The following is a 26905-nucleotide window of genomic DNA, read 5'->3' on the forward strand; positions in this document are numbered from 1 at the left end:
AGAGGCCAGGGAGACCAGCAGCTCCCCCCAAGTCTGGGGGAGATCTTCTCTACCTCCAGTCACCTCCACCCTGTCCAGCAGAGTGGGGACTGCAGACTGGCTTCTGCTCAAGGGCAGTCTGGTCTCTGTAGGGTCCCAGGAGTCGCCTTGCCCATCCTCAGGGAAAGAAGGCAGAGGTGCCACTCCCTGCCAACAGGGATCCTAGGCCTCAGCTTGTTAGGTGACCCTAACGGAGTCCAAGCAGAGCAGGGGAGGCAGACAAAGCATACCTGTGGACCCAATTTTTTTTTCTTTTCTTTCTTTCTTCTTAAAAATTTATTTGACAGAGAAAGGAGAGGGGGAGAGAATGAATGAACGGGCATACCAGGGCCTCCAGCCACTGCCAAAGAACTCCAGATGCCTGCACCCTCTTGTGCATCTGCCTATCGTGAGTCCTGTGGAATCGAACTGGGATCCTTAGGCTTTGCAGACAAACACCTTAACCGCTAAGCCATCCCTCCAGCCCCTGTGGGCGCATTTTCATCTCCCACCCAATTTCCAAGGTCTGTGTGTCTCCCAAACTACTGGAGGAGGGGGGACAGGGGGAGAGGGAGAGAGGCTCTTCCTCTCTTCTCAGAGTGGGAGATGGGGGGAGATGTAGGAGGGAGCCCCTTAACCAACGCCCCTTCTACTGCAAGAAAGCTCACAGTGCTCAAAGTGACAGGCTGGAAACACCAGAAAACGACCACCACACAGTGGACAGGATGGGGCCAAAGTCCCCCTGGAGATGCACCAAGATGACCCCACAGAGAATGCTGGAATCCAGCGTGTGTTGTCTTAACTCAGGCTCAGACCTGACTGGGGCCTGTGGCTGTCCAGCCATCTTGGGAGGATTTCAAAGAAAACCATCTGTCCAAATAGAGCAGGTCAAGGCTGATTCCCTTTCTCTGCCTCCTCTTTCCAGTCTCGGGGGGCACCCGAGTGAGTTGTCAATGAGCCACGGACATGAGGTTACAATCATGGGTTTACCCCTTCTAGGAGGCTACCTGACTTTTTTTTTTTTCCCTCATAGCTTAACCACTAAGCCATCTCTCCAGCATTATATACATGTATTTTAAATGTAATTTTTCTTGTTCATTTTTATTTATTTATTTGAGAGTCACAGACAGAGAGAGAAAGAGGCAGATAGAGAAAGAGAGAGAATGGGCGCACCAGGGCCTCCAGCCACTGCAAACGAACTCCAGACGCGTGCGCCCCCTTGTGCATCTGGCTAATGTGGGTCCTGGGGAATCGAGCCTCGAACCGGGGTCCTTAGGCTTCACAGGCAAGCGCTTAACCACTAAGCCATCTCTCCAGCCCACCATATATATATATATATATATATATATATATATATATATATATATATATATATGTATTTTAAATCCCTCTCAGTACCAATTGTACATTTTCATCCAAAGTGTCATCCCCACCCACATCTTGCCAGGTGCTGTGGTCATTCAGCTGACGGTTGTCCATAGCAACCACCACCCACCGACTCCACCCCGCCGGTGATGCGAGGAAGGATCGCGGACACTCACCGCAACTGGGCAAAGCTGTACAGGGTGTGCCACAGCCGCAGCATCTGCCTGCAGGTCACCAGGGCATCGTCGGGGCCTTTCAGCGCCTGCTCCAGTTTCACCTTGGTGAACATCAGGCTGTGGGCAGAAGGAGAGCAGTAGTCGTCAGCGGGCCCCGAGGGATTTCTGCCCCAGAGCAGCAACCACTTGCTCGCTTCCTGGAGTGTGTGACAGCCCTGGCCATACCCACCAAGCACTTTGCTTCCTCTCTGTGCCTCAGTTTCTCATCTTTGCACTGAAAGCATGAAGCGACCCTTTGTCAGTGCCTGTCTTGCTCAGTCCGCCTGTCCACATTCTTTTTTGTTCCCAAATATATATATATATAAATTGTTTTTTTCTAGGTAGGGTCTCATTCTAGCTCAGGCTGACCCGGAATTCACTATGGAGTCTCAGGGTGGCCTCGAACTCATGGCAATCCTCCTACCTCTGCCTCCCGAGTGCTGGGATTAAAGGCATGCGCCACCACGCCTGGCTATATTTTTTTTATTTATTTGACAGAGAGAATAGGCACACCAGGACCTCCAGCCACTGCAAACAAACTCCAGATGCGTGTACCCCTCGTGCATCTGGGCTTACGTGGGTCCTGGAGAGTCGAACCGGGGTCCTCTGGCTTTGCAGGCAAATGCCTTAACTGCTAAGCCATCTCTCCAGCTCCACCTGCCCCCACTCTAGAACACCTTGCCCAACCTCTGTAGCACAGTGGGCAACTGCGACCCTCATCCTTGCTCTGCTCAACCTCCCCACATCACGCTGTGGTGAGTCACATCAGCAAACAGTCATGTTCTATACATCTATGCCGCACAAGGCCCAAGATAGGGCTTGAGTAGAAGACACAGCTTTGGGGCTGGAGAGATGGCTCACTGGTTCAAGGCACTTGCCTGCAAAGCCTAACAGCCCAGGTTCGATTCCCCAGCACCCGTGTAAAACTGGACATAAAAAAGTGGTATCATGTGGGATGGAGAGATGGCTTGGCGGTTAAGGTCTTTGCCCGCAAAGCCACGGGATCCCAGTTTGGCTCCGTAGGACCCACGTAAGCCAGATGCACAAGGGGGCACAGGCATCTGGAGTTGGTTTGCCGTGGCTGGAGGGCCTGGTGCGCCCATTCTCTCTCTCTATCAAATTAATAAATAAAGTGGTACATGCATCTGGAGTTCACTTGCAGCAGCGAGAGGCCCTGACGCTCCCCTGGCCCCCAGCTCGAGCACACGCGTGCGCACACACATCACGGACTATTCCCGGATCCTGGGACACACTAAAAAGGGCCTTCAACGTTTTATCAAAGGGCTTTCCCCCTTGAATTTCCCAAGATAGCCAGCTCTGCCTATGTGAGAAAAGGGGGCAGGACATCCCGGTCAGTCACCATTTGGGGTCGGTTGCTACATCATAAGGGAGCAGCTCCAGACTCTCAAGTGAGGCAGGACAGACATAGAATGTGACCCTTGGAGTGGCCGAGAGGGGAAGGTAGGCTGCTGCCCTTCCTGTCTTGGGTACAGCAGCAAGGGCTAAGACACTTAACCCAGACCACCAAGCACCCCGGCTCTCCAAGGATGGGGGAGACCCAGTGGGGCTTAGGGGAGGGGCTCTAGGCAGTATGGCAGTGTTTCTACCACCAGTATGCCAGCAATGCTGATGTCTATCAGATACGGCATGGCTGGGCTGCGATGCAGTTCTCAGTGAGTGGTCAGCAGTGGGGGCCCCCCTTGTTCGCTGCATAGCTGCCGAGCGAGTCAGAACGGCTCAGTCACTCAGTGTGCAAGTACAGCTGACCCACATGAGTATGTTGTAATCTATGTAGTCTCAGGGTGGCCTCGAACTCATGACAATTCTACCTCTGCCTCCCGAGTGCTGGGATTAAAGGCACTTGCTACCATGCCTGGCTGTTCCCCCCCCCCCATTAATACATTATTTATTTTTGAGGTAGGGTCTCACTCTGGTCCAGGCTGACCTGAAACTCACTATGTAGTCTCAGGGTGGCCTCGAACTCATGGTTATCTGCCTGGCTCTGCCTCATGAGTGTTGGGTTTAAAGGAATGTGCATCCACGCCCGGTCATTTTCAGATCTTTTTTTTTTTTTTTTTTTTTTTTTAGGATTGTGACTTACTGGGTATTCACTACATAGTCTCAGGGTGGCCTTGAATTCACAGTGATCCTCCTACTCTGCCTCTGAGTGCTAGGATTAAAGGCCTGCGCCGCCACGCCCGGCTGCTGGCATCTGGTTTTTGATTTTTTTTTGAGGCAGAGTCTCACTCTGGCCCAGGCTGATCTGGAATTCACTATGGAGTCTCAGGGTGGCCTCGAACTCACCGCGATCCTCCTACCTCTGCATCCACACCTGGGCTCATCCGCTATTTTGAAGAAGGGTTTGAGCAAACATCAAATTTTTTCTCAAAAATACCTCTACTGGGCTGGAGAGATGGCTTAGCGGTTAAGCGCTTGCCTGTGAAGCCTAAGGACCCCGGTTTGAGGCTTGATTCCCCAGGACCCACATTAGCCAGATGCACAAGGGGGCACACATGTCTGGGGTTTGTTTGCAGTGGCTGGAAGCCCTGGCACACTCATTCTCTCTCTCTTCCCCTCTTTCTCTCTCTGTCGCTCTCAAGTAAATAAGTAAAAATAAACAAAAATAAAATACCTCTACTGCCCCTGCATATAACGTCCCTACTCCATCCCCCAAAGGCTGTCCTCTCCATTTTCATTTACGTCTCAAGCAGGACTTCAAAAACCTTTTCCAACCCTTCTGCATTCTTCTGAAACATCAGCTCAGGGCCATCCTCCGCCTGGCTGAACCCAGGCAGCGGGGTGGGGGGTGTTGGATCCTGCCGCCCCATTCTCCTTTCCTGATTCTCCCAGAGCCCAGGACTCCACCGTTATCAAGTGCTTCTGCTTGTGGCAACATGAAGTAGAAGATACAAGTTTTGCAATGTCAAACTGCCCAGAGGGTCAAGTATTTCTGGATCAGACTCAGTTCAAGGGAAGAATGGAGAAGGGGGTCTCGCTGGAGCGGCTATATGATGCAGAGGAGGGAGGGTCGTGTAGCGTGACATATGGTTGGCAGTGAGAGCAGTGGGTAGAGACAGAAGCTGGGCTGGGCAGGAGGGCAGGGTACTGGGCGCAAAGGGCACTGGGGGAGGCCCAGTCTAAGGCTGCCTGTCCCCTCAGGTAGCCAGAGCAGGAAAGTCCCTGGGCTGGATGGGGACAGTTGCCAGGACAGAATAGCCCTGCAACTTTTTTGTTTGTTTGTTTTTCTGAAGTAGGGTCTCACTCTAGCCCAGGCTGACCTGGAATTCACTCTGGAGTCTCAGGGTGGCCTCGAACTCACGGCGATCCTCCTACCTCTGCCTCCCGAGTGCTGGGATTAAAGGCGTGCGCCACCACGCCCGGCAGCCCTGCAACATTTGGAGGCTCTTGGCAGATAGGCTCCACTTTGGCAGGCCCCCTCTTGGCTAGAACCCCCTTTCGACTGATGCCACTGAATCACGCTGCATGCAGCCCTGTGTCAGAGCTCGTATGGGTGGGTTCCTGGCAGACCTGCCAAAGTTGGCACCATATGCCCGGGACAGAAGGGGGCCAAAAGCTGAGCTGGCAGAGCCACTCCTATCAGCACAGGGGGCAAGGGTGCATCACCGCTGTGACCGATGTTCCATTGGCACAAGTGCCCTAGAGCAGAATTTCTCAATCCAACCACATCCTCTCTGGGCCAGACGAGTGTGCTCCGACAGTCACCCTTGGAATGATCGTCACGGCTGGATCCTGAGGCTCCTGGTCTAGCCACCAACACATGGGCCCCGGTGTATCCTTCCACACCTGCTTCCCCGTGACCTCGGGCCCACAACCTGGGTTTTAGCAGCTCCCTCAGCCTTGCGCAGACCTTGGGAGGGATCGATCTGTCCTTAGCCGGCTCCTTGCTGTGGCCTCTACTATGCCTGCCCCTCCCACACCTGGCCGACTCTTAAAATAGGTGTCACCCTCCAACTTTTCCTTCCTTCCCTCCTTCCTTCCTGTTTATTTTTTCTTTGAGAGCGACAGACAGACAGAGAGAAAGAGGCACATAGATAGAGAAGGGGTGCGCCAGGGCCTCCAGCCACCACAAACGAACTCCAGATCCATGCGCCACCTTGTGCACCTGGCTTATGTGGGTCCTGGGGAATCGAGTCTTGAACCAGGGTCCTTAGGCTTCACAGGCAAGCACTTAACCGCTAAGAGCCATCTCTCCAGCCATTTTCCTTCCCTCCCTCCCTTCCTCCCTCCCTCCCTCCCTCCCTCCCTTCCTTCCTTCCTTCCTTCTCTCTCTCCCTTCCTTCTTCCCTCCCTCCCTCCCTCTCTCTCTTTCTTTCTTTTGAGGTAGGGTCTCACTCTAGCCCAGGCTGACCTGGAATTCACTAAGTCGTCTCAGAATGGCCTCAAACTCATGGCTCAGCCCATTGGGATGGGTATCTTCTGACTGCTCACGTGCTCAGGGCCCAGGACTTCATTCAGCCAGAGCTCTGGAAAGCCATTGGTGGGCAACGTTTTCATGCGCACACCACAAGGGGTAGTCAATGTTGAGGTCACGGCCTCATGAGATGCTGAGTTGCCTGAAGGGAGCTAGGAAACGTCCCCCTGGTGGGGGGTCAGGCCGGCAGAGTGAGTAAGCCTGGCTCCCCAACCTCTTCAGGCTCAATGCCTTCTTGAATAAAGGATTGGAAGTGTAGGAAAAATACTTCCTGAGGTCCCAGTGACTGCCTCATAATTCTGACTGTCTGTGATGAGCTGGCAATTACATCCTTTATGTTTCTGTCTATCTCTCTTCACACACACACACACACACACACACACACACACACACACAGATTGAGAGAGAGAGAGAGAGGCTTAAGAGTTGAATAATGAGCCCAGCATGGTGGCGCATGCCTTTAATCCCAGCACTCGGGAGGCAGGGGTAGGAGGATCGCTGTGAGTTCGGGGCCACCCTGAGACTACATAGTGAATTCCAGGTCAGTCTGAGCAAGAGTGAGACCCTACCTCCAAAAAAAAAAAGAGTTTAATAATAATGAAGACACACACATATCAAGCAGTTTTAGTTGGACAATCCAGAAACAGTGTGACTTATCATTTATCAGTCCCACCCAGTTGGCAAGCAACACGTGGCCCACCTCCCTTGCTGGAAGTTTCCACCTTGCGTCCCCAATGCCACAGTTGGTCAGTGCGGAGCGCATGGTGTTTCCTTAGTGCTGGAGCCCAGTCCTCATAGCTATGAACTGGACAGGACTCACACAGCAGGCTGGCAAAGCGCTGGGCAATTCCATTCTGTCTACATGGGACAGCCCTTGAGGAGAAACCATATGCTCAAGGTGTGGTGCGCCAGTGACTGCCTTGTCCTGATTGGAGGGGGATGGGAGGTGTGGGGGGGGTTGTCTTCATCCCAGGGGACGGTCTGGGAGAAGCCAAAAAGCATCGCTAAAGGGCATCTATGAGACTGGAATTTCGGAACTTAGCGAGCCTCCAAAATTTGGGTGCCCAGTGACAAAAGCTAACCTGGAGAGGGCTAGTAACACCTGTCACATGATGGTCCTCAAACTGGGCACTGTGATGTCACTCCAAGTGAATACTGGCCTGGGAATCAGAAACCTGAGCCTGAGTGCCTCCCCGCCCCCCACTGTAACCAGGAGCATACACACAGGGTGTGCCCCAGGTTGCACATCTGTAAAACAGCAGTAAAACCACCTGTGCTGAACTCCCAAGACGCCAAATGGCCTTTGAGCAGCAGCTGGGAAACCCCACAAAGAGGTCTTCAGCCACCTCCCACCGGCCTGCCTGATGCTCTGGACAGGACTTCCTGCTTTGCAACTGCAAACATGAAGAACATGTTTCCAGGCCAGGTGCCTCTGAAGGTTCTAGAAAGGCCCTTGAGCTTCCGGACCCATTCAGTAGGGCCGACAGCCCCTCAGATCCCTCAGAGTGGTAGGGAAAGTATCCTTGGCTGTGACTGCTCCCTTGAAGGCATTTTCCTGTTTTGTTTCTTATTTATTTTTTAAAAAACATTTTACTTGGGGGCTGGAGAGATGGCTTAGTGGTTAAGTGCTTGCCTGTGAAGCCTAAGGACCTCGGTTCAAGGCTCAATTCCCCAGGACCCATGTTAGCCAGATGCACATGGGGGCACACGTGACTGGAGTTCGTTTGCAGTGGCTGGAGGCCCTGGCACACCCATTCTCTCTCTCTCTCTGCCTCTTTCTCTCTCTGTCTGTCATCGTTCTCAAATAAATAAATAAAAATTAAAAAATTTTAATAAAAAATATTTTACTTAATTAATTTATTTATTTGAGAGAGAGAAAGAGAAAGAGAGGGTGGGCGTGCCAGGGCCTCCAGCCACTGCAAATGAACCCCAGATGCATGCGCCCCTTGTACACCTGGTTTACATGGGCACTGGGGAATCAAACCTGGGTCCTTAGGCTTCACAGGCAAATGCCTTAACTGTTAAGCCATCTCCCCAGCCCCTGTTTCTTGTTTATTTTTCTGATAGGGCCTCACTATGTTGCTCAGGCTGCCTTGAACTCTAAATTTGTGTGTGTGTTCATTTTTATTTATTTATTTGAGAGTGACAGAGAGAGAAAGAGAATGGGCATGCAAGGGCTTCCAGCCATTGCAAACGAACTCCAGACGCATGCGCCCCCATGTGCATCTGGCTAACGTGGGTCCTGGGGAATCAAGCCTCGAACTGGGGTCCTTAGGCTTCACAGGCAAGCGCTTAACCCCTTAGCCATCTCTCCAGCTCCTGCCTTGAACTCTAAAACTCTGGGCTCAAGAACCTAACTGGGAATGTGTGTTTGTATGTATGTATATACACACACACACACACACACACACACACACACACATATATGTAACACACACACACACACATACACACGAAGCAACACGGGTGGAATAAACTCTGAAGATCGCAAGGCCTAAGCCCCCGCCACAATGATGGTCCCCAAAGACCGCTGTGAAACAAAGTGTTCTCCCAGGGACAGAGGGATCAGGGGTTAGTGTAACCAGTCCATTGCTGGGGTTAAGAGAAAAACACTCCCTGGCTCAGGACCTGCCTCATTTCTGCCACTCTCTGGCCTTGTCCAAACCTTACGGCAAGGTGCCTGGTCCTAGCAAGGATCTAGCGTGCAGACAGAAACCCACTCTCTAGGGGCTAACCCTCCTCAGAATGCCCCACGTTTGGGGGCTCACTCAGGCGCATGCTAACCACCCCCCTCGTCTATCTCAAAACTTCAGCAAAGCGTGGGGGACCTGTCACCTGCCATGGCACCCACACAGCGCATAGACAGGCTCTTAGATGACCTAAACAGGGCCATGTGCTGCTGAACCATGAAATAAACAGCCCCACAGGGTCCATCTGGGCCAGCCTTTTTCCTTCAGAGGAAAACGCAGACCAATAAGGTCAGCGTCTCTGTTCCTTGGCCCAAATAGCTTTGCCCAGTTCTGGCTTTGGACTAACAAGATTCCTCAGGAGAACAGTGGCATGTGCCTCGTCCTCCCCCTTCCCCGGGGGCAGGATCAGGCCAGGCTGCTAGTCATTTGTCAGAGGATTAAGACTTGGAGCTCTTCCCACGTGGGGGAGAGGCACACCATTTGTGGCCACTGCAAAAAGAAGGAAGATTTTAGGGTGAGGATCTCTAGAGCTGGGTGAGTATAAATCTTCCCCCCGAAAGTTTGTTTGTTTGTTAGTTGATTTGTTTGTTTTTCAAGATAGGGTTTTGCAATAGTCCAGTCCAGTTCACTATGGACTCAGGGTGGGCTTGAACTCACGGTGATCCTCCTACCTCTGCCTCCCGAGTGCTGGGATTAAAGGCGTGTACCACCACGCCCAGCTTAATTTTTTGTTTTTGAGGCAAGCCCAACAGACTGGCCTTTTTTTTTTCAATGAGTGAGCAAGAGTGAGAGCAATAATGAGAGTGAGAGAGACAGAATGAATGAGAATTGGTGCAACAAAGCCTCCAGCCACTGTAAATCAAACTCCATATGCATGTGCCACCTTGTGCATCTGGCTTACATGGGATCTGGGGAACTAAACCTGGGTCCTTAGGCTTCACAGGCAAGTGCCTTAACTGCTAAGCCATCTCTCCAGCCCCAAAAAGTTTATTTTATTTTTTGGTTTTTCAAAGTAGGGTCTCACTCTAGTCGAGGCTGACCTGGAATTCACTATGTAGTCTCAGGGTGGCCTCAAACTCACAGCGATCCTCCTACCTCTGCCTCCCAAGTGCTGGGATTAAAACAAACAAATCAACTAACATGCCCAGCTATTTTATTTTATTTATTTTATTTTTACTTATGTATCTTTTGAAGCAAGGCTCTCACTTTAGTCCAGGCTGACCTGGACCTCACTCTGTACCTCAAGCTTATCTCAAACTCATGGTGACCTTGCTGCTTGAGCTTCCTGACTTGCTGGGATTAAAGGGATGACAGCCACCACGCCTGGCTCCAGAATTTGTTTTAAAGATTTTTTAAAATTATTTATTTATTAGAGGCAGAGAGGGAGAGACAGTGAGAATGGGTGTGTCAGGGCCTCCAGCCACTGCAAATGAACTCCCAGACGCATGCGCCACCATGGGCACCTGGCTTACGTGGGGCCTGGGAGAATCGAACCTGTGTCCTTAGGCTTCGCAGGCAAGTGCCTTAACCGCTAAGCCATCTCTCCAGCCCTGGAATTTTTTTTTTAATATATATATTTTTTTCAGGTCTGGGTGTTAGCTCCATGGTAAAGTGCTTGCCTATTATGCACAAAGCCTTCAGCATCTCTCTCCGGCACAGCGAGGATACAGGCTATTTCTGTCACATCTCCGGCTAAGTGAGCTGAGGTCAAAGGTCACCCCACCCATTCCCTAACCTAGGGGCTGTGATCCTTAGGCTCCTGTCTCCTTGACTGCTCCCCTCAATGGCGGGGAGAGTTGGCTGCAGGGGGATGACATGGTGGCAGGCTTCTGGAGCTGGAGAGATGGCTTAGCGGTGAAGCGCTTGCCTGTGAAGCCTAAGGACCCTGGTTCGAGGCTCAATTCCCCAGGACCCACACAAGCTAGATGCACAAGGGGGCGCATGCATCTGGAGTTCATTTGCGGTGGCTGGAGACCCTGGAGCGCCCATTCTCTCTGTATCTATCTGCCTCTGTCTGTTGCTCTCAAATAAATAAGAATAAACACACAATTTTTTTTTTTTTAAAAAAAGGCAGCTTCCGGTCGGATCTTCGGGACAAACGTAGCCACTTGAATTCAACTAAGGGAGCTACCGCTGGCTCCGGACCACTCCCTGATGAACGAGCCTCACGTCTCTGAATGTGCCTGTGCGCCTGAGAGCAGATATGGTCAATATGATCCGGGGGGGGTGGGGGGGGCTTTGGGGAGTGTGTGAGGACCTTAGCTGTCAGTCTCAGGTCTGTCCTCCTGCCAGGAAGACTGGCCTGGGACCAAGCTGTCCTTACCGTCCCATCCGCAGCGCCTTCCTCACATACTCAACACACCTTTGTGAAGTGCGAAGGAAGGAGGTTGAGTCATAAGGACTCCGAGGCCTGGGAAGCTGTGAGTGACCCAAGGACTCGAGCAATCCCAAGGAAGCCGCGTTCCTGCCGGGCCCCAGAAGCGTCCCCCACCACCCCTTGAAGTTTTGTAGCAGGTTTGGTGAGTGCATAAAAGGGGCCATTATCTCTTTAAAGAACAGTAATTAGTAATCCCAGCGGATGGCTCTGTGGTGCTGGTTTTTAAAAAATATTTTATTTTTATTTATTTGACAGAGAAAGAAGGGAGAGAGAGAGAGAGAGAGAGAGAGAATAGGCACACTAGGGCCTCCAGCCTCTGCAAACGAACTCCAGACACGTGCGCCCCCTTGTGCAGCTGGCTAACGTGGGTCCTGGAGAATCGAGCCTGGGTCCTTTGGCTTTGCAGGCAAACGTCTTAACAGCTAAGCCATCTCTCCAACCCATGTGATGCTGTTTTAATGAAGACGTCTATTTTTATAGGAAATACATAACTGAGTGAAAAAGCAGGCTATTCCCTGAGGGAGGTGGCTATGACACCTCTATAAATCTAACTCCTTGTCCAGGGAAGTCTGAGCCTCTACACACAGCACATGAGTTCCCCCCCCCCACCAGTCCAGGCGTCCCAATGGGAACTCAGACAGAAAGTTCAACCCAGCTCTCCTGACCTAAGTGTCCCTATTGGCCACGGTACCTTGGATCAGCTACCTGAACTCACAGCCTTATCCATGTCCTTGTCAGTGAAATGAAAACGGTTTTATTGGCTACCACTCCTAGGGCTGCTGGGAAAACAGGAGTTGACACTCTGGGGTTCAAGCACGCCAGGGTGGCCCTCCCCCAGCTGGCTTAATTTCTACTCCCTGCTCTGCCCTTTATCAGCCATTTAAGCTTGCTTGATATATCACCTAACTCTGCCACTAGCTTCTTAGGAGTGTTAGAAAGAGAAAGAACAGGGCTGGAGAGATGGCTTAGCGGTTAAGTGCTTGCCTGTGAAGCCTAAGGACCCCGGTTCGAGGCTCGGTTCCCCAGGTCCCACGTTAGCCAGATGCACAAGGGGGCGCACGCGTCTGGAGTTTGTTTGCAGAGGCTGGAAGCCCTGGTGCGCCCATGCTCTCTCTCTCCCTCTATCTGTCTTTCTCTCTGTGTCTGTCGCTCTCAAATATATAACATTTAAAAAAAAAAAAAAAAAGAGAAAGAACAACAACAACAAAAAAAAGGTCAAACCATGGGCTAGAGAGATGGCTTAGCAGTTAAGAGACTTGCTTAAAAAGCCACAGGACCCAGGTTCGATTCCCCAGGACCCATGTAAGCCAGAGGCACAAGGTAGTGCGTGTGTTTGGAGTTTGTTTGCAGTGACTGTAGAGCCTGGCATGCCCATTCTCTCTCTACCTGCCTCTCTCTTTCAAAATAGATAAAAATAGCCGGGAATGGTGGCGTTTGCCTTTAATCCCAGCACTCGGGAGGCAAAGATAAAGAGGATCACCATGAGTTTGAGGTCACCCTGAGACTACATAGTGAATTCCAGGTCGGCATGGGCTAGAGTGAGACCCGACCTTGGAAAACCAACCAAACAAGCAAAATAAAACAAATAAATAAAAATAAATGAGTAAAAATTAAAAAAACAAACAAACAAGGGGGCCAGGGAAATGGCTTAGCAGTTAAGGTGTTTTCCTGCGAAGCCTTAAGGACCCTGGTTCAATTGCTCAGGACCCACATAAGCCAGATGCACAAGGGGGCACACGCATCTGGAGTTCGTTTGCTATGGCTGGAGGCCCTGGCCTGCCCATTCTCTCTTCCTCTCTGCTTCTTCCTCTCAAAGAAATAAATACACTATTTTAAAAAATTAAGAAACAAGTCAAACCAAAACAACAAAGCAAGGTTAAGGCTGAGAGGTCAGCCTCCTCCTGATTACCTCTCTCCCACCTTTCCTTCCCCAAGCTCCCCGTGGGAATAGAAGAACAAAGTGGAGTCTGAGGGGCGTCTCTGAGGACCAGTAGAATTTGGGGACCAGACAGGTGAGGAGGGTACCCCCAGTGGGGGAGGGGGAGGGCTAAAGGGCAGGGACAAAGGTCTCTGGTATGGGGCATCCAGGCCTTTGTTCCTGCAAGAATGAAGGGAATGAGCAGGAAGGTGCCCCCAGCCCCTCCTAAGCAGGGTTCAGTGCCCCCTGGTGCCCATTCAGCCTGATACTGCCCGGCTCTCATGAGGTGGTCCAAATCATAGCTATGATGCCAGAGACATGCTGAGCCACGTGGCTTCTCCAAATCCCACTGCTCTGGGAAAGACTCCCTCAGGACAAGTGACCGATTACACATGTTCTTTGAAGGTATGATATTTTACAATCACCAACAGGAGCGGCCACCCCTAGTTACTGCTTGATCATCTTCTCAAAGGACTAACGTCCAACTCATCGGGTTCTTTTTTAGCATCTATCATCTATTATTTACATATTGATTTATTTATGAGAGGGAAAGAGGCGATAGGCTTGCCAGAGCCTCTAGTCACTGTAAACAGACTCCAGACACATGTGCCACTTTGTGCATCTGGCTTGAAGTGGGGAAGCAGATCCAGACTAGCAGTTTTTTTTCTTTTTCTTTCTTACTTTCTTTTTTTTGTGTGTGTTAAGGTCTCACTCTAGCCCAGACTGACCTGGAATTCATTCTGTATTCTCATGGTGACCTCTAACTCATGGCGATCCTCCTACTGCCTCCCAAGGGCTGGGATTAAAAGCATGTGCCAACACACCCGGCTGGCAGACTGGCAGGTTTTGCAAACAAGCACCTTTAACCACTGAGCCATCTCTCCAGCCCTCAGCACCTCTTTTTAACCCTGCAGCTAACGATCTTTCCCTGATGTGATAGATTATTCAAACCCATGACCCCCAATCCTTGAAGGCTCACACTGATTCTCTACCTCTTAAAGAAGTTTTTTTTTTTTTTTTTCTTTGATTTTTGAGGTCAGGTCTCGCTCTAGCCCAGGCTGACCTGGAATTCACTATGTAGTCTTAGAATGGCCTCGAGCTCACAGCGATCCTCCTACCTCTGCCTCCCGAGTGCTGGGATTAAAGGCATGCGCCACCACGCCCAGCTTAAAGCTCTTTTTTGGGGGGCAAGCACTACAGACTGGACTTCTTTTTTATGCAAGAGAGAGAATTGGAGCACGAGAGCCTCCAGCCACTGTAATCGAACTCCAGACGCTCCTGCCCTTCAAACGACCTACTTCACCTGGTGGGCAACCCCAGCCTGCAGCCTAGGCACACTGTGCCCTGCACTGACTGACAGCTGGCACCACCAGCCTTTCTTCTACCCCCAGTCCCCCATCCAGGCACAAACTCATGACCTGGCTGGACTTGAACATAAACCATACAGAGCCTTTTCATTTTTTTTTTTTTTCCCATTCTGGTTAGATCTTCCAGGAAAGCCTTTAAGATAGAATGAAGGTAAGTTCTGGGCTTTGGTATCTCGCCTGTGATTCCTCACTTTGTGCTGACCCGCAAGAACCTGCCTTGTGTGCAGGGCAGAGAGGGCGGTATCTGCCATCCCTCACATGACACTGAGCAAAACCATGGAGGTGGCTCTTGGGACAATCGAGGAGGGGAAATGTCAGCCCAGCTCAGCGGAGGGAGAGCTGACCTTTGGAAAGGACCTGACGCTGCCAGCGATCACGCCTGGCTTAGCACTTCCTCGGACACATGGCCTGTGAGCGGCGGTGGCTGCTGTCCCCAGGCGCTGCGGCAGCCAAGTATGTTTAATGAACGCAGTAAAGTGATAAACTACGTTTGTGTTAATACCTTCGATTCCAACCCCTTCAACTAAGTGCTGGTATTTTAAGCATCCTCTCGATGTGCCACAATCTTTAATGGAACAATCAAATAAACACACACACTGGGTTTACAGCAGAAACGTTACAGAAGTCTCGGGGCTCTGGGCTTCTGCTCGGTGGATTACACACCACCAGAAGTCTGTCACGTGTAACTTGAAACATAGGGTGAACCCAGCCAGGTAGTTCAGAGAGGTGCACAGAGGTTCAAGTTTAGCCCCGACTGGATCCAACCGTGGTCCGCTCCCACCTAATGCCCCAGTTATCAACTCCAACATTTTCCCAAAACAGTTTGTGTTTCCTTGGGCAGCTGGCTATGGGGAGGCTTGTTTGTTTATCTGGGGTTTGCTTGTGGAGAAGGCCCGGATTGTTCCAGAACTGGGGAGAAATCCTGGGGCTACAATACACCTTCCCCCAGATGTCCCAAGTCAGTCCCCTGGGACTAAAGCTGGGCCAGCAGAGGCTAACCCAGACATACCTATTCTGACAGGTGGGGGTGTGGGGAGGTCACCCTGCCCACCAGAGCAGGGCAGAGCACGCAGCTGCCCCTCTGCCAGCCCAGGTATAGCTGGGCCTGCAAGCTAGCCTGGAAAGTTGCCAGGAATGGGCGAGAGAGGTCACTGACAGCCTGGTCTTTGGAAAGCTCCCATCATTCGCCCCAGGAGCTTTGTTTGGTTGCTATGGTGACCTTACTACAAGGGCCTGACTCAAGCTCAAGGAATCTCGTTACCTAAAACCACTGACCATCAAGTGCCCAAGGCTTCAGGAACTACACTTATCAATGGTCTATTCCCCTTGACCCTGGGTGTCCCTGGCCCGCCCCTGGTCAGGTTTCCCAGCTGCCTCCCTCACCCAAAGCGCCAAAGAATTTCACATTCCCCGCAGGGAACCGACCTCCCCCACCCCACCTCCTGCAGGCTTGGAACCTCCTTGGCAGACTGGTCAGGGCTTAATCGGAAACCCACAAGATCTGAGGAAGCTGCCCAGGGTGTCTGGTTCCCACAGTACCAGGTTTGCACTGCCCCCCAGGGGCCATCAGTCCCTCCCTGCCTCATCACGTTTCCTGCCCCTTTTTAAACCCAAGCTTTGCTAACTAGAGGTCGCCCCGCAGCATGGTGCTCAAGATCCTCTTGGCTTTGTTCCCTGATCCCGACGTGGAAAGGTTTGCAGAGGCTGGACTCCATGAAAAGCCAGGTTTTGGTGTCTGGATGGCACCTGTGTGGGACCAGCAATCTCTAGCACCGAGAGCTTCTGGTTCCCCTCCTGGCTCAGGCCCAGCCTCACCCTTACCTCCTTCCTCAACTTCAGGCCCACTGCACACTCCACCCAGGGTGCCAGTATAGTCCAGTTGGTGGCATTGCCCCCTCAACACTGCCACCTCAGACATAGCTGCCCGTCAGATCATGAGCTCCTTTAGTCTCAGAGTGGACCTCAGAAGCACAAGAGGTAGGACAGATCGTTTATTTATTTATTTATTTAGACAAAGAGGCGAGAGGAGAATTGGCAATGCCAGAGCCTTCAGCCCCTGCGAACCAACTCCAGTTGCAAGCGCCCCCTTGTGGCGCAAGTGCGGCATTGTTCACTTGCGTCACTGTGAGCCTGGCTACGTGGGACCTGGAGATTTGAACATGAGTTCTTTAGGCTTTGCAGGCAAGTGCCTTAACTGCTAAAGCCATTTCTCCAGCCCCAGACAGTTAGTGTCTTTTTTTGAGGAAGAACATGTTGCTGCAGGTGGCTTGGATAAGTGACAGACGTACAAGGACAGGGACCTAGAGATAAGCTCACGTAAATGGGGAATTATTCATCTGCTAGCTCCTCTCTCCAAACAATGACAGGTAAAACAAATACCCCTTACTCCAGCTTGCCAACTTCCTCCCTGGGACAGGTTTGTGGTCCACTGCACTGATACCCTCTGGCAAGGAGGAAATGCCTCGAGAGGAATTATTAGTCATCAGGACTTGCTCTGCAAGGTCCTTGGAGGGAGGCATCTCACTCACAGCACAGGCCTGTAAGTGTCCCCTAGAAACAGACTTCGCTGGGGACGAGCAGGTCAGGGCGAAGGGGAGTTTGGTGTGTGTGCGTGTGTTTGTTTGGCTGAGCGATATTTACTGGACCAGTTGTGTAATGAACTGCTTTGGCAACAGCTGGGGCCATGCATGGCTGTTTCCAGCCCAGGGAGCAGCTGGGAGAAGCAGGATGCAGGGTCAGTCGAAGAGCGATGACATTTTTTTTTTTTTCAATGATCCCCGACCCATAATGGACTTCACGACATTTCCGGCTAACCCCACGGGTTTCTGCGCGATGGCGTTTTCATCTGCAGAGGGACGTTGGTCCCTACGCTGCGGCCACCCAGAAGAATGGGTGACGTGCCCTGCAGTGGGCCAGGGGAAATACACCAGTCTGCTAGAACATTCCTCTCAGAAGCCAGGAAGAGGTGCTGAGTGGCAAAAAGAAAAAAGAACAACAAAACCAAAAAGAAAAAGAAAAAAAAAGAAAAAACACCAGATGCAGGAATGGAAAGATGTCCTTAGCGGGGACCTGGACATTCAAGGGTGTTTGACTGGGCTGGGCACAGATGTCCCTTTGTTGCTACCAGAACAATTTTGTTCCCGTTTCACTGTTTCGGTTTCCATGGAAAAGGCGTTGCTGCAAACACAGCATCTAAGCTTGAGCCTGACCTAGCACCTTGGGTTCTTCTGTGATATGCACTCGCCCCTCCCCCTTGGGCCCCCCATGTGCAGTGGGAAGGAAGCCCCTTTCACTTCCCCATCTAGGACGTTAGCTTTTCTTTTGGAGCTGTTTGTTCCCAGCGAGCATCGGTGACAGAATGAACACGCATACGTGTATGGACACGCGCAGATACACGCAGGTGAATAAATACACACACACAAACACACACACACACATGCACACACACATTGCTATGCACCCCAGCGGTAGTGACCGACTTGACAGAAAGGTGTGAAGACAGAGTTTGGAAAATGCGAGGTACAAGCCCTGGAGACCTTGTCACTTTATGTATTTTCTTTGGAAATAATAATAATACTAATATTAAAAAGTTAGTTATCTAGCCAGGCGTGGTGGCGCACACGCCTTTAACCCCAGCACTCGGAAGGCAGAGGTAGGAGGATCTCTGTGAGTTCGAAGCCACCCGGAGACTCCATAGTGAGTTCCAGGTCAGCCTGGGCTAGAGCAAGACCCCTACCTCGAAAAACCAACAACAACAACAACAACAAAAAAACAAAACATTATCATAATTGTTTGTTTATGGTATTGCACCTGGAATTCACGAGGCAAGGTATTTAATCCCTGTCTGCACACTGCTTGGTTTTACAGTTCCTTAGTGACGTGCCTGAGAGAGTAAAGTGATTCCAATGTTGCCCCTGTCTCCTGGGTCGAGTCTCAGAATCAGGGCCATCCCACAAAGATGGACCATGGAGGAGGCCACACTCGCTCTGCCTATACTTGGCTATGAGTGGCGTCAACCTGTCTGGACAGGATGCTGGGGGACTGGGCGTGATGCAATTAGGGGGATACAGGTAGGGGACAATCTGGGACAAGGGTAAGCAGGCCAAAGTTCGGGTCATCAGACGATAACTTCACTCTAGAATCTTTTCCCAGAGCCACACAGCTTCCTGCCTCAGCTGGGCCTGCCTGGCTCTTGTTTCCCGGTGCCCTGGAGAGGCAAATTACCAGCAAAAGGGAGGCATTTTGCCTGCTTGAAGAAGGCAGAGGAATGGCTCCCTTGGCCTGCACTCAGCCAGTGTTAGAACCCTGTCCTTGGCTGCGTTTTGATCATGATGAATCACACGCGTTGGTGCCCTCGGGAGACTCACGCAGTGCCCAGGGCTAGGTGTTAACGCGTTGCCACACGCACTCGCTTTCTAGCAATTCTCTCCCACGGACCCACAGCGCCCCCATGGAGGCTAAGGAGCGGCACCCCAGCTCTCTCGACACCCAACATCGCAGCCGCTCATGACGCCCGCCCCACCTCGTCTCTCTCTACCCAAGGGAGAGTCCACGCAACGGGCATTCACCGCGGGCACCAGCCGGACGAGCACGGGAGCTCGTGAGATTGCCAGCCAGCCCGACCCACCCAGCAGTGTGCCCAAGGAACTCACTTGAAGTTCTCCGGGTGCTCTGTGAGGGCCATGTCGATGACATCCAGGGCATGCTGGTGGTGCTTCTGGGCAGAGAAGAGCAGCGCCAGCAAGTGGAGGGCGTTGGCATCACCCCTGCACATGGTCAGGGCCTTCTGCAGCTGCTCCATGGCGCTGGAGATCTGCCAGAGGAGACCGTGTCAAGTTAGGGACCTTTCCCAGGCCCGGTGTCAGATGCCAGCCATGAAGGGAGCCCTTGGCTCAGCTCAAGTGATTCCAGGGAATTGGAGGCAAGGGATGCTGCTGTGAGAAAACATGCACCCCCCTGCCCCCGCTGACAGCCTTTGAAGGGGATGCCTGAGAGAGCAGGTTTTGGGGTGTAGACACTTCTGATGGGAGGGAGGCGTGGAAGTCTTAGGGGAGAGGCTGCCCTTTCCTGGAGCCCTGCCAATGGGAGTCATCAGAGTCCCCACTCAGGGGGAGGTGTTAAAAAGGAACTACAGGCAGCAGGTTCAGCGTGACTGAGGGCTGGGAGAGGCAGCAGAGGAAAGTGGGAATAAAAAGGGGAAGGGCTGGAGGGATGGCTTAGTGGTTAAGGCATTTGCCTGCAAAGCCAAAGGACCCAGGTTTGATTCCCCAGGACCTACGTTAGCCAGATGCACAAGGGGGTGCACACGCATCTGGAGTTCGTTTGTAATGGCTGGAGGCCCTGGCGCACCCATTCATTCACTCTCTCTCTCTTGCTTCCCCTCTCCCTCTATCTCTGTCAAATAAATAAATAAAATTTAAAAGGGGGCGGGGAGAAGACTGTCTTTTATATGGCAGTGTGGGACCCTAGTCAGATACCGGATTTGTTGGGTTTTGTGTGTGTGTGTGGGGGGGGGTTCAAGATAGGGTCTCATTCTAGCTCAGGCTGACCTGGAATTCTCAGGGTGGTCTTGAACTCACGGCAATCCTTCTACCTCTGCCTCCCTGGGATTAAAGGCGTGTGCCACCAACGCCCAGCCCTAGACTTTGTTTTTGTTCTTTTTGGGGCTGAACTCAGTCGTTACGAAGCCTAGTTCTAGAATAACACAGACCAAGGAGACCCACGCAGGGCCGGGAAAGCACACATGGAGGGCCTGGGAATCCACCGCCACCTCCAGGTGTGGGCACAGACCAGCGGGCAGCCACACTAAATCCTGGCCGTCATGCATTGGCCTCTGTTTCCCTCTCTTTACAGAGCTCTATGCGAAGGAAGGTAGGCTCCCACCACGCCGAAAGTCCCGCCAGCTGGCCCCGGAGGGGAGAGGACAGGTTTAGCAGCGAATGGCATCTACTGCTCCTGCCAACATGGCCAAGCGGGTCTCTAAGGTTTACGAGACCTGGCCTCTGAGGGCACTGGTGGTTTGAAGTGCCCACGGCCCTGTCCACAAGTGGCAACGAGCTGTGGGGCAGTCAGCTTGCTAGCATAATCCACAGGGCCACATCCTTTGCCCAGCTGCCCGCCACCTTGCTGGAATAGATCTCTGCTCCTAACTGGGCCCAGAGGCGGGGTGTAGCTGGTCCCTTCTCTTGAAGAAGCCATTCTGAGCACAACACAGCCCCGGCGGGTCATGCTGTTACCCCGAATGCAGCTCAACCTCCTTCCGATGCCACCTGGGCATCACCAGCCCAAGTCAGCTGGCCCGAAAATGCTTGGCAGGGTGTGCGGAAGTTTCCACAAGCATTTGGGAGTCAAAGGAAAGCTGGCAGCCGCCGATGCAAATGCTCTTCAAAGGAGGCCGGGCCCGTCCCGCACTTGATGCCTGGAGGAGCCCTTCAAGCTGGCCCATGTGACTTGCTAAGTGGTCCACTATACCACCTCTTTCTTCTCCACCAAAGGTACCCAGAACCTCCTGTTTCCAGCCCACTTGGGGTCACCTGGCACCTGCCATCTGAATCTTTGGGGCCCGGCTGGAGTGTTTTAGAAAACAAGACTGTATCTGTCACTCGAACCCAGCAGCTCCTGCCTCCCAGAGTTCGGTTTCTTGTGGGTACCTGACTTACCTCTTCGGGACCCTCTGAAGTGCTTAAGGTGGGCACAGATAATGTACTTCCTCCCCCTCCTCTGTGGAAATGTTCCTTCCCATCCTGGGAAGCCTGGCATTGCCCAGCTAGGTAGCCCAGCCTGCTGAGCTCACACATGCAGCCTGTCTGAGCTGGCTTCTTTCTGAGCTGTGATTTCAGGGTCCACAGCGCATCACCCTCCTGCCCACCTGTAGACTTCTGGCATCACAATGTGGCCCCAGTTTCCCAGAATGCCTAAGGTGCTCTACTCCACCCAGTGCTGGTTCCATGAGTGGCACCTTCAGCTTAGGGCTCTGCTTCCTGTTGAAATACCCATCTCCTTCCTTCTCCTCAGCCACCTATGGTGAGCAGGTGTGGATGCTCTGGCCGGGTAACCAGGCATAGCCAGAGAGAGGAAGTAAGGCTACAAAAGCCTGGCCCTGTTACAGACGTCCCGCTCTTGCCACATTGGGCAAAAGAACCTGATGTGGCGGGCGGATGGCTCACAGGCAAGAGCTTGGGTTCTGGGATCATGTGGACGGGGACATGCATTCCAGTGGCTCCTATGGCAAGGGGGCAGCGCCGCCCTGACTTCCAGGCCCGCTGCTGCCGGAAGAGGGCTGTGACAACCCTGCATGAGACTTGTCCTGCACAGACCAACACCACAGAGTGGGAATCCCTCTTGAAGACTCCAAAAGAGGGCTGGAGAGATGGCTTCCTGGTTAAGGCACTGGCCTGCGAAGCCTAAGGACCTAGGATCGATTCTCCAAGGTCCCACGTAAGCCAGGTGCACATGGTGGCGCATGCATCTGGAGTTTGTTTGCAGTGGCTAGAGGCCCTGGTGTGCCCACTCTCTCTCTCTCTCTCTCTCTGCTTCTTTCTCCTCTTTCTCAAATAAATAAACACATTAAAAACATTTTTTTTGAGGCAGGGTTTCACTCTAGCTCAGGCTGAAATCATATATATATATATATATATATATATATATATATATATATATATATATATATATGCTACTCTCATATTTGGTTAGAGAAGCTTCTCTTTTCAGATGGCAGTGACCTTGGTGTGACTCAGAAGGCATCATGGTGCTGAGAAGTGACAGAGGAGTGCTCAGTACTGAAATAGCTCAATCACACCTTCCAAGGCTCAGGGTCCATTGCAAAAGAGGGAAAGTTTGTAAGAGCCAAAGGAAGGGTAGGACTCCTTACAACATGCTCCCCCCAGACACAAAATGGCCTGGATATCCACGACCTCACAGTGCCCGACACTACCTACACAAGACCCTCATACTAGGAGGAAAAGATGATGACATCAAAATAAAAGAGAGACTGACTAAGATGGGGAGGGGATATGACGGAGAGTGGAGTTGCAAAGGGAAAAGTGGAGGGGAGGGAGGGCATTGCCATGAGATATTGTTTCCAGTCATGGATATTGCCACACACACGAAAAGTCTTGTTTCAGACACCCAGCCTCCCATGCTCCTTTGGGGCCTTGAGCCCTCAAGGCACCAGACTCTCATATGATCTCTGTCTTGCTTCTGAGCAGGCCGTGGACACCAGGTGCCAGGCCCAGGATTGTCAACTAGTCAAAGAGAGTATAGGGGAGAAAATGAATGCCGCCACCAGCTCAGCTTCTCTGTGAGTCCACAAGGCCGTTTCTGCTCCAGCGGTTTTGCCAGAACAGACCCCATCACCGCGGCTCAGTATTGAAAGCCCAGCCATGGGCTGGGGAGATGGCTCAGCCATTAAAGGCACTTGCTTGCCAAATCTATAGCCCTCCACTGTTCAGGGCAGCTAGCCACGTTTTGAGCTGATCGGGCCCTGATGGATGGCCGCACAGACCCAAGCAGGGTGGATGGGATTCTAGCTTAGAATCCACACAGGGCTCCCAACCACTTCACGTTGCCAAAACTCTGGGGTCCCCAAGGAAACCAAGCATCCGGCTTCACCGGCCCGGCAGCCATCTCTTTCTCTCTCTGTCTCTGTCTCTTGGAGAATGGGCGCTGTTCGTCAGAGATGGGGTGAAGAATAATTAGAGAGGGCTGGAGAGATGGCTTAGCGGTTAAGCGCTTGCCTGTGAAGCCTAAGGACCCCGGTTCGAGGCTCGGTTCCCCAGGTCCCACGTTAGCCAGATGCACAAGGGGGCGCACGCGTCTGGAGTTCGTTTGCAGAGGCTGGAAGCCCTGGCGCGCCCATTCTCTCTCTCTCCCTCTACCTGTCTTTCTCTCTGTGTCTGCCACTCTCAGATAAATAAATAAAAAAATGAACAAAAAAATATTAAAAAAAAAGAATAATTAGAGAGGTTCAAAGTGCATCACCACAAGTTCATCATTCATGTGATTGACAAGAAAAGCACCAGGTTCCTTTACCGAGGGCTAAAAATACAGCGGCAGTGTCAGGTAGCTTCATGTCTGTGATCCCAGGAGCCAAGTGTGCTCCTGGAGAGAGAAGGCACAGGAATCTAGGTTGGGTCCAGGGCCTGGAAGCCAGGATTGTAGGTGTAAGTGTGGAGGTGGCAAAGGGATGAGTCACGGGGGAGCGGGTGGTACGAGAGGAAGAGGAGAGAAGCAGCCCACGACAGCGGAATGACGGCAGGGACGCTCGGGGGGGGGGGGGGAGAATGGCTGAAACAAGACTCGGGGAGATGGAGATGGCGAGCTTGACAAGATGAGCTGGGCCCACAGGGCCTGGGACAAGGGTTTAGGTGAGATTAAAAAGGGAAGGAGTGGGCTGGAGAGATGGCTTAGCAGTTAAGCGCTTGCCTGGGAAGCCTAAGGACCCCAGTTCGAGGCTCGGTTCCCCAGGTCCCACGTTAGCCAGATGCACAAGGGGGCGCACGCGTCTGGAGTTCGTTTGCAGAGGCTGGAAGCCCTGGCGCGCCCATTCTCCATTCTCTCTCTCTCCCTCTATCTGTCTTTCTCTGTGTCTGTCGCTCTCAAATAAATAAATAAATAATTTTTTAAAAAATTTTAAAAAAAGGGAAGGAGTCCCCACAATGCAGGACCCACAATCCCCATGGGGTTAACTGGCATCTCCAATGAGGAGGGTCCCTTTGGAGTGTGTGGGGGGGGAACAGGGATGAGGATAAGGATGGGACCAACATTGGTGTTTATACACTGAGTATGTACATAGCTAATAAAAAAAAAAGGGGGGGGGAGAGGAGGGCTGGAGGGATAGTTTAACAGTTAAGGTGTTTGCCTGCAAAGCCAAAGGATCCAGGTTCGATTCCCCAGGGCCCATGTTAGCCAGATGCACAAGGGGGCGCACGCATCTAGAGTATGTTTGCAGTGGCTGTTGGCCCTGGTGCTCCCCATTCATTCTCTCTCTCTCTCCCTCTTTCTCTGTCAAATAAATAAATAAAAATAAAATATTAAAAATATTTTCTTTTAAAAAGGTTGAGTCCCAGGAGCAAGGGCCCATGTGAGCTCCAGGGAGGGGGCAGCGGTGGATTGAGAGCAGCAGAAGGCAGCCCTCTACTGTTTGGGTGAAAACCAGCTCATCAAACTGAGGGAAGGCAGGTGTGACAGTACCACCAGCCTGCTGGCTGGGTTCAACGTGCCCAAAGCTCTGTCTCCAACAAAAGGCCAAAGCTTCTTAACTGGGGTACGGTGGGCCCTTTGGGTGGGCTTTGGATAAAAGACCCCTAGCTAGCTCTGCCAGTTCCTAGGTAGTGAGTTCAGAAGACCCTCATTCTCTAAGGCATGAATCAGGATTCAGTCACCCTCTCATCAGTCAGTCAGAAAGGAGTGAAAGTGGGCTAGAGAGCTGGCTTAGTGGTTAAGGCGCTTGCCTAAGAAGCCTAAGGACCCAGGTTCGATTCCCCTGTATCCATATAAGCCAGATGCACAAGGTGGTGCATGCGTCTGGAGTTCATTTGGAGTGGCTAGAGGCCTGGGTGTGTCCATTCTCTCTCTCCATGACTCAAGTAAATAATAAATAAATACTTTTTAAAAAGAAGGGACAATGCTAGGCGTGGTGGCGCCCGCCTTTAATCCCAGCACTCGGGAGGCAGAGGTAGGAGGATTGCTGTGAGTTCGAGGCCACCCTGAGACATCATAGTGAATTCCAGGTCAGCCTGGGCTAGAGTGAGACCCTACCTCGAAAAAAAAAAAAAAAAAAGAAAAAGAAAAAGAAAAAGAAGGGACAGAAAGCAGCATCTATGGCACCCAGGGGGCCCCCTTACCTGTCTACCTGTGAGTATAGAATTCTTTTTTCTCTTCAATTTGAGCTGTTGAGGCAGGCTCTAGCTATAAAGCCTAGGCTGACCCGTAACTCCAGCACAGGCTGGCCTCAATCTTGTCCTCTTTCCGCCTCAGCCTCCTGAGTACTGGCCTTACAGATATGAACCCCCATGCCCACCTCCAGCCAGGGCGCCCAGGATGATGTAGCTTGGCCTGTTTCCTGGTGACAGGTGGGGACAGTGGAGCTGAAGTTCAGGTTGTCTGCAGTCCCTAAGCAGTCACAGTATTCTGAATCAACACACACTGGGTCAAGACTACCAAAGACAGTCTGGAGAGATGGCTTAGCAGCTAAGGCGTTTGCCTGCAAAGCCAAAGGACGCCTGTTCGATTCCCCAGGACCCACATTAGCCAGATGCACAAGGGGGCGCACACATCTGGAGTTTGTTTGCAGTGGCTGGAGGCCCTGGTGCTCCCATTCTCCCTCTCTCTCTCTCTTGCCCTCTTTCTCTGTCAAATAAATAAATAATAAAATAAAATTTAAAATAAACGACCAAAGAGGCCTGGAGCCTAGGTGTTGCAGAACACACGAGAGCACAGGAGATCGTGTGTGTGTGTGTGTGTGTGTGTGTGTGCGTGCGTGTGTGTTCAAGGTAGAGTTTCACTCTAGCCCAGGCTGACCTGGAATTCACTATGTAGTCCCAGGATGGCCTCAAACTCACAGAGATCCTCCTACCTCTGCCTCCCGAGTGCTGGGGGACATGGGGCAGGAGAACGCCATGGCATCCAGGGTCCCCTCTGCACCTGAGCTCACTGTTTAGTATGGGAAAAAGGCAGGTCTCCCTGGAGAGCCATAGGTGGTGGGTAGTGGTGATGGTCTTGGAGCAGCAGTGGTTGGCAGACAGCAAGAAGCTGCTGGGCTCCAGAGACCAGGGTCCGCAGGATCGGGGGAAAAGCTCAGGGTCGTACGGAAACAGCCCCACTTCCAGGTCAGCGAGGGGCAGGACAGAAGCAAATGCTCTTGTGGACACTGAGCCGCTTCCCAGGAGACTGCAATGACCTAGGGACCCCACATGCACAGCGTCTTCACTAGTCCCTTTGAGGAGGGGCGCAAAGGTGTTCACGTGGCACGTAAGGACGCCGAGGCTCAGCGAGGTCACGTTTCCGATGACGGAGGGGGACAGCAGCCTCTGGGGACCTGGGGTTAGGGACTGTGACAACCCACCTGTCTCACGAGGGCCAGCTGCAGGGAGACGCAGAGGGTGATCTGGGGGTCGTCGGGTGCCAGTTCTTGGGCTCTGCATGGGGGGAGGGGGAGAGATGAAAAGTCATTCACAGCACGCCTTTAATCCCACCACTCGGGAGGCAGAGGTAGGAGGATCACTGTGAGTTCAAGACCACCCTGAGACTACATAGTGAATTCCAGATCAACCTGAGCTACAGTGAGACCCTACCTCAAAAGCAGTACCAACAACAAAAGAGGGCTGGAGAGATGGCTTAGCTATTAAGGCACTTGCCTGCAAAGCCAAAGGACCCAGGTTCGATTCCCCAGGGCCCACGATAGCCAGATGCACAAGGGGGCGCACGCGTCTGGAGTTCGTTGGCTGTGGCTGGAGGCCCTGGCGTGCCCATTCTCTCTCTCTCTCTCCCCCCCCCCTTTCTCTCTGTCAAATAAATAAAATAT

General features: G+C 52.1%; 1 protein-coding gene across 1 annotated transcript in view; it reads right to left on the reverse strand.

Moving 5' to 3' along the window:
* The window catches only part of Ttc7a (tetratricopeptide repeat domain 7A), a 115459-nt gene that overhangs the window by 31264 nt on the left and 57290 nt on the right, over positions 1-26905 (reverse strand). The window contains exons 10-12 of the mRNA XM_045137642.1: positions 26447-26519; positions 19035-19195; positions 1560-1676 (exon numbers count right to left, since the gene is read on the reverse strand). Coding sequence (XP_044993577.1) covers positions 1560-1676; positions 19035-19195; positions 26447-26519 — 351 coding nt within the window. The remainder of the gene's footprint in view (positions 1-1559; positions 1677-19034; positions 19196-26446; positions 26520-26905) is intronic.

Source organism: Jaculus jaculus, chromosome 18 (genome assembly GCF_020740685.1).
Source record: "Jaculus jaculus isolate mJacJac1 chromosome 18, mJacJac1.mat.Y.cur, whole genome shotgun sequence".
NCBI lineage: Eukaryota > Metazoa > Chordata > Mammalia > Rodentia > Dipodidae > Jaculus > Jaculus jaculus.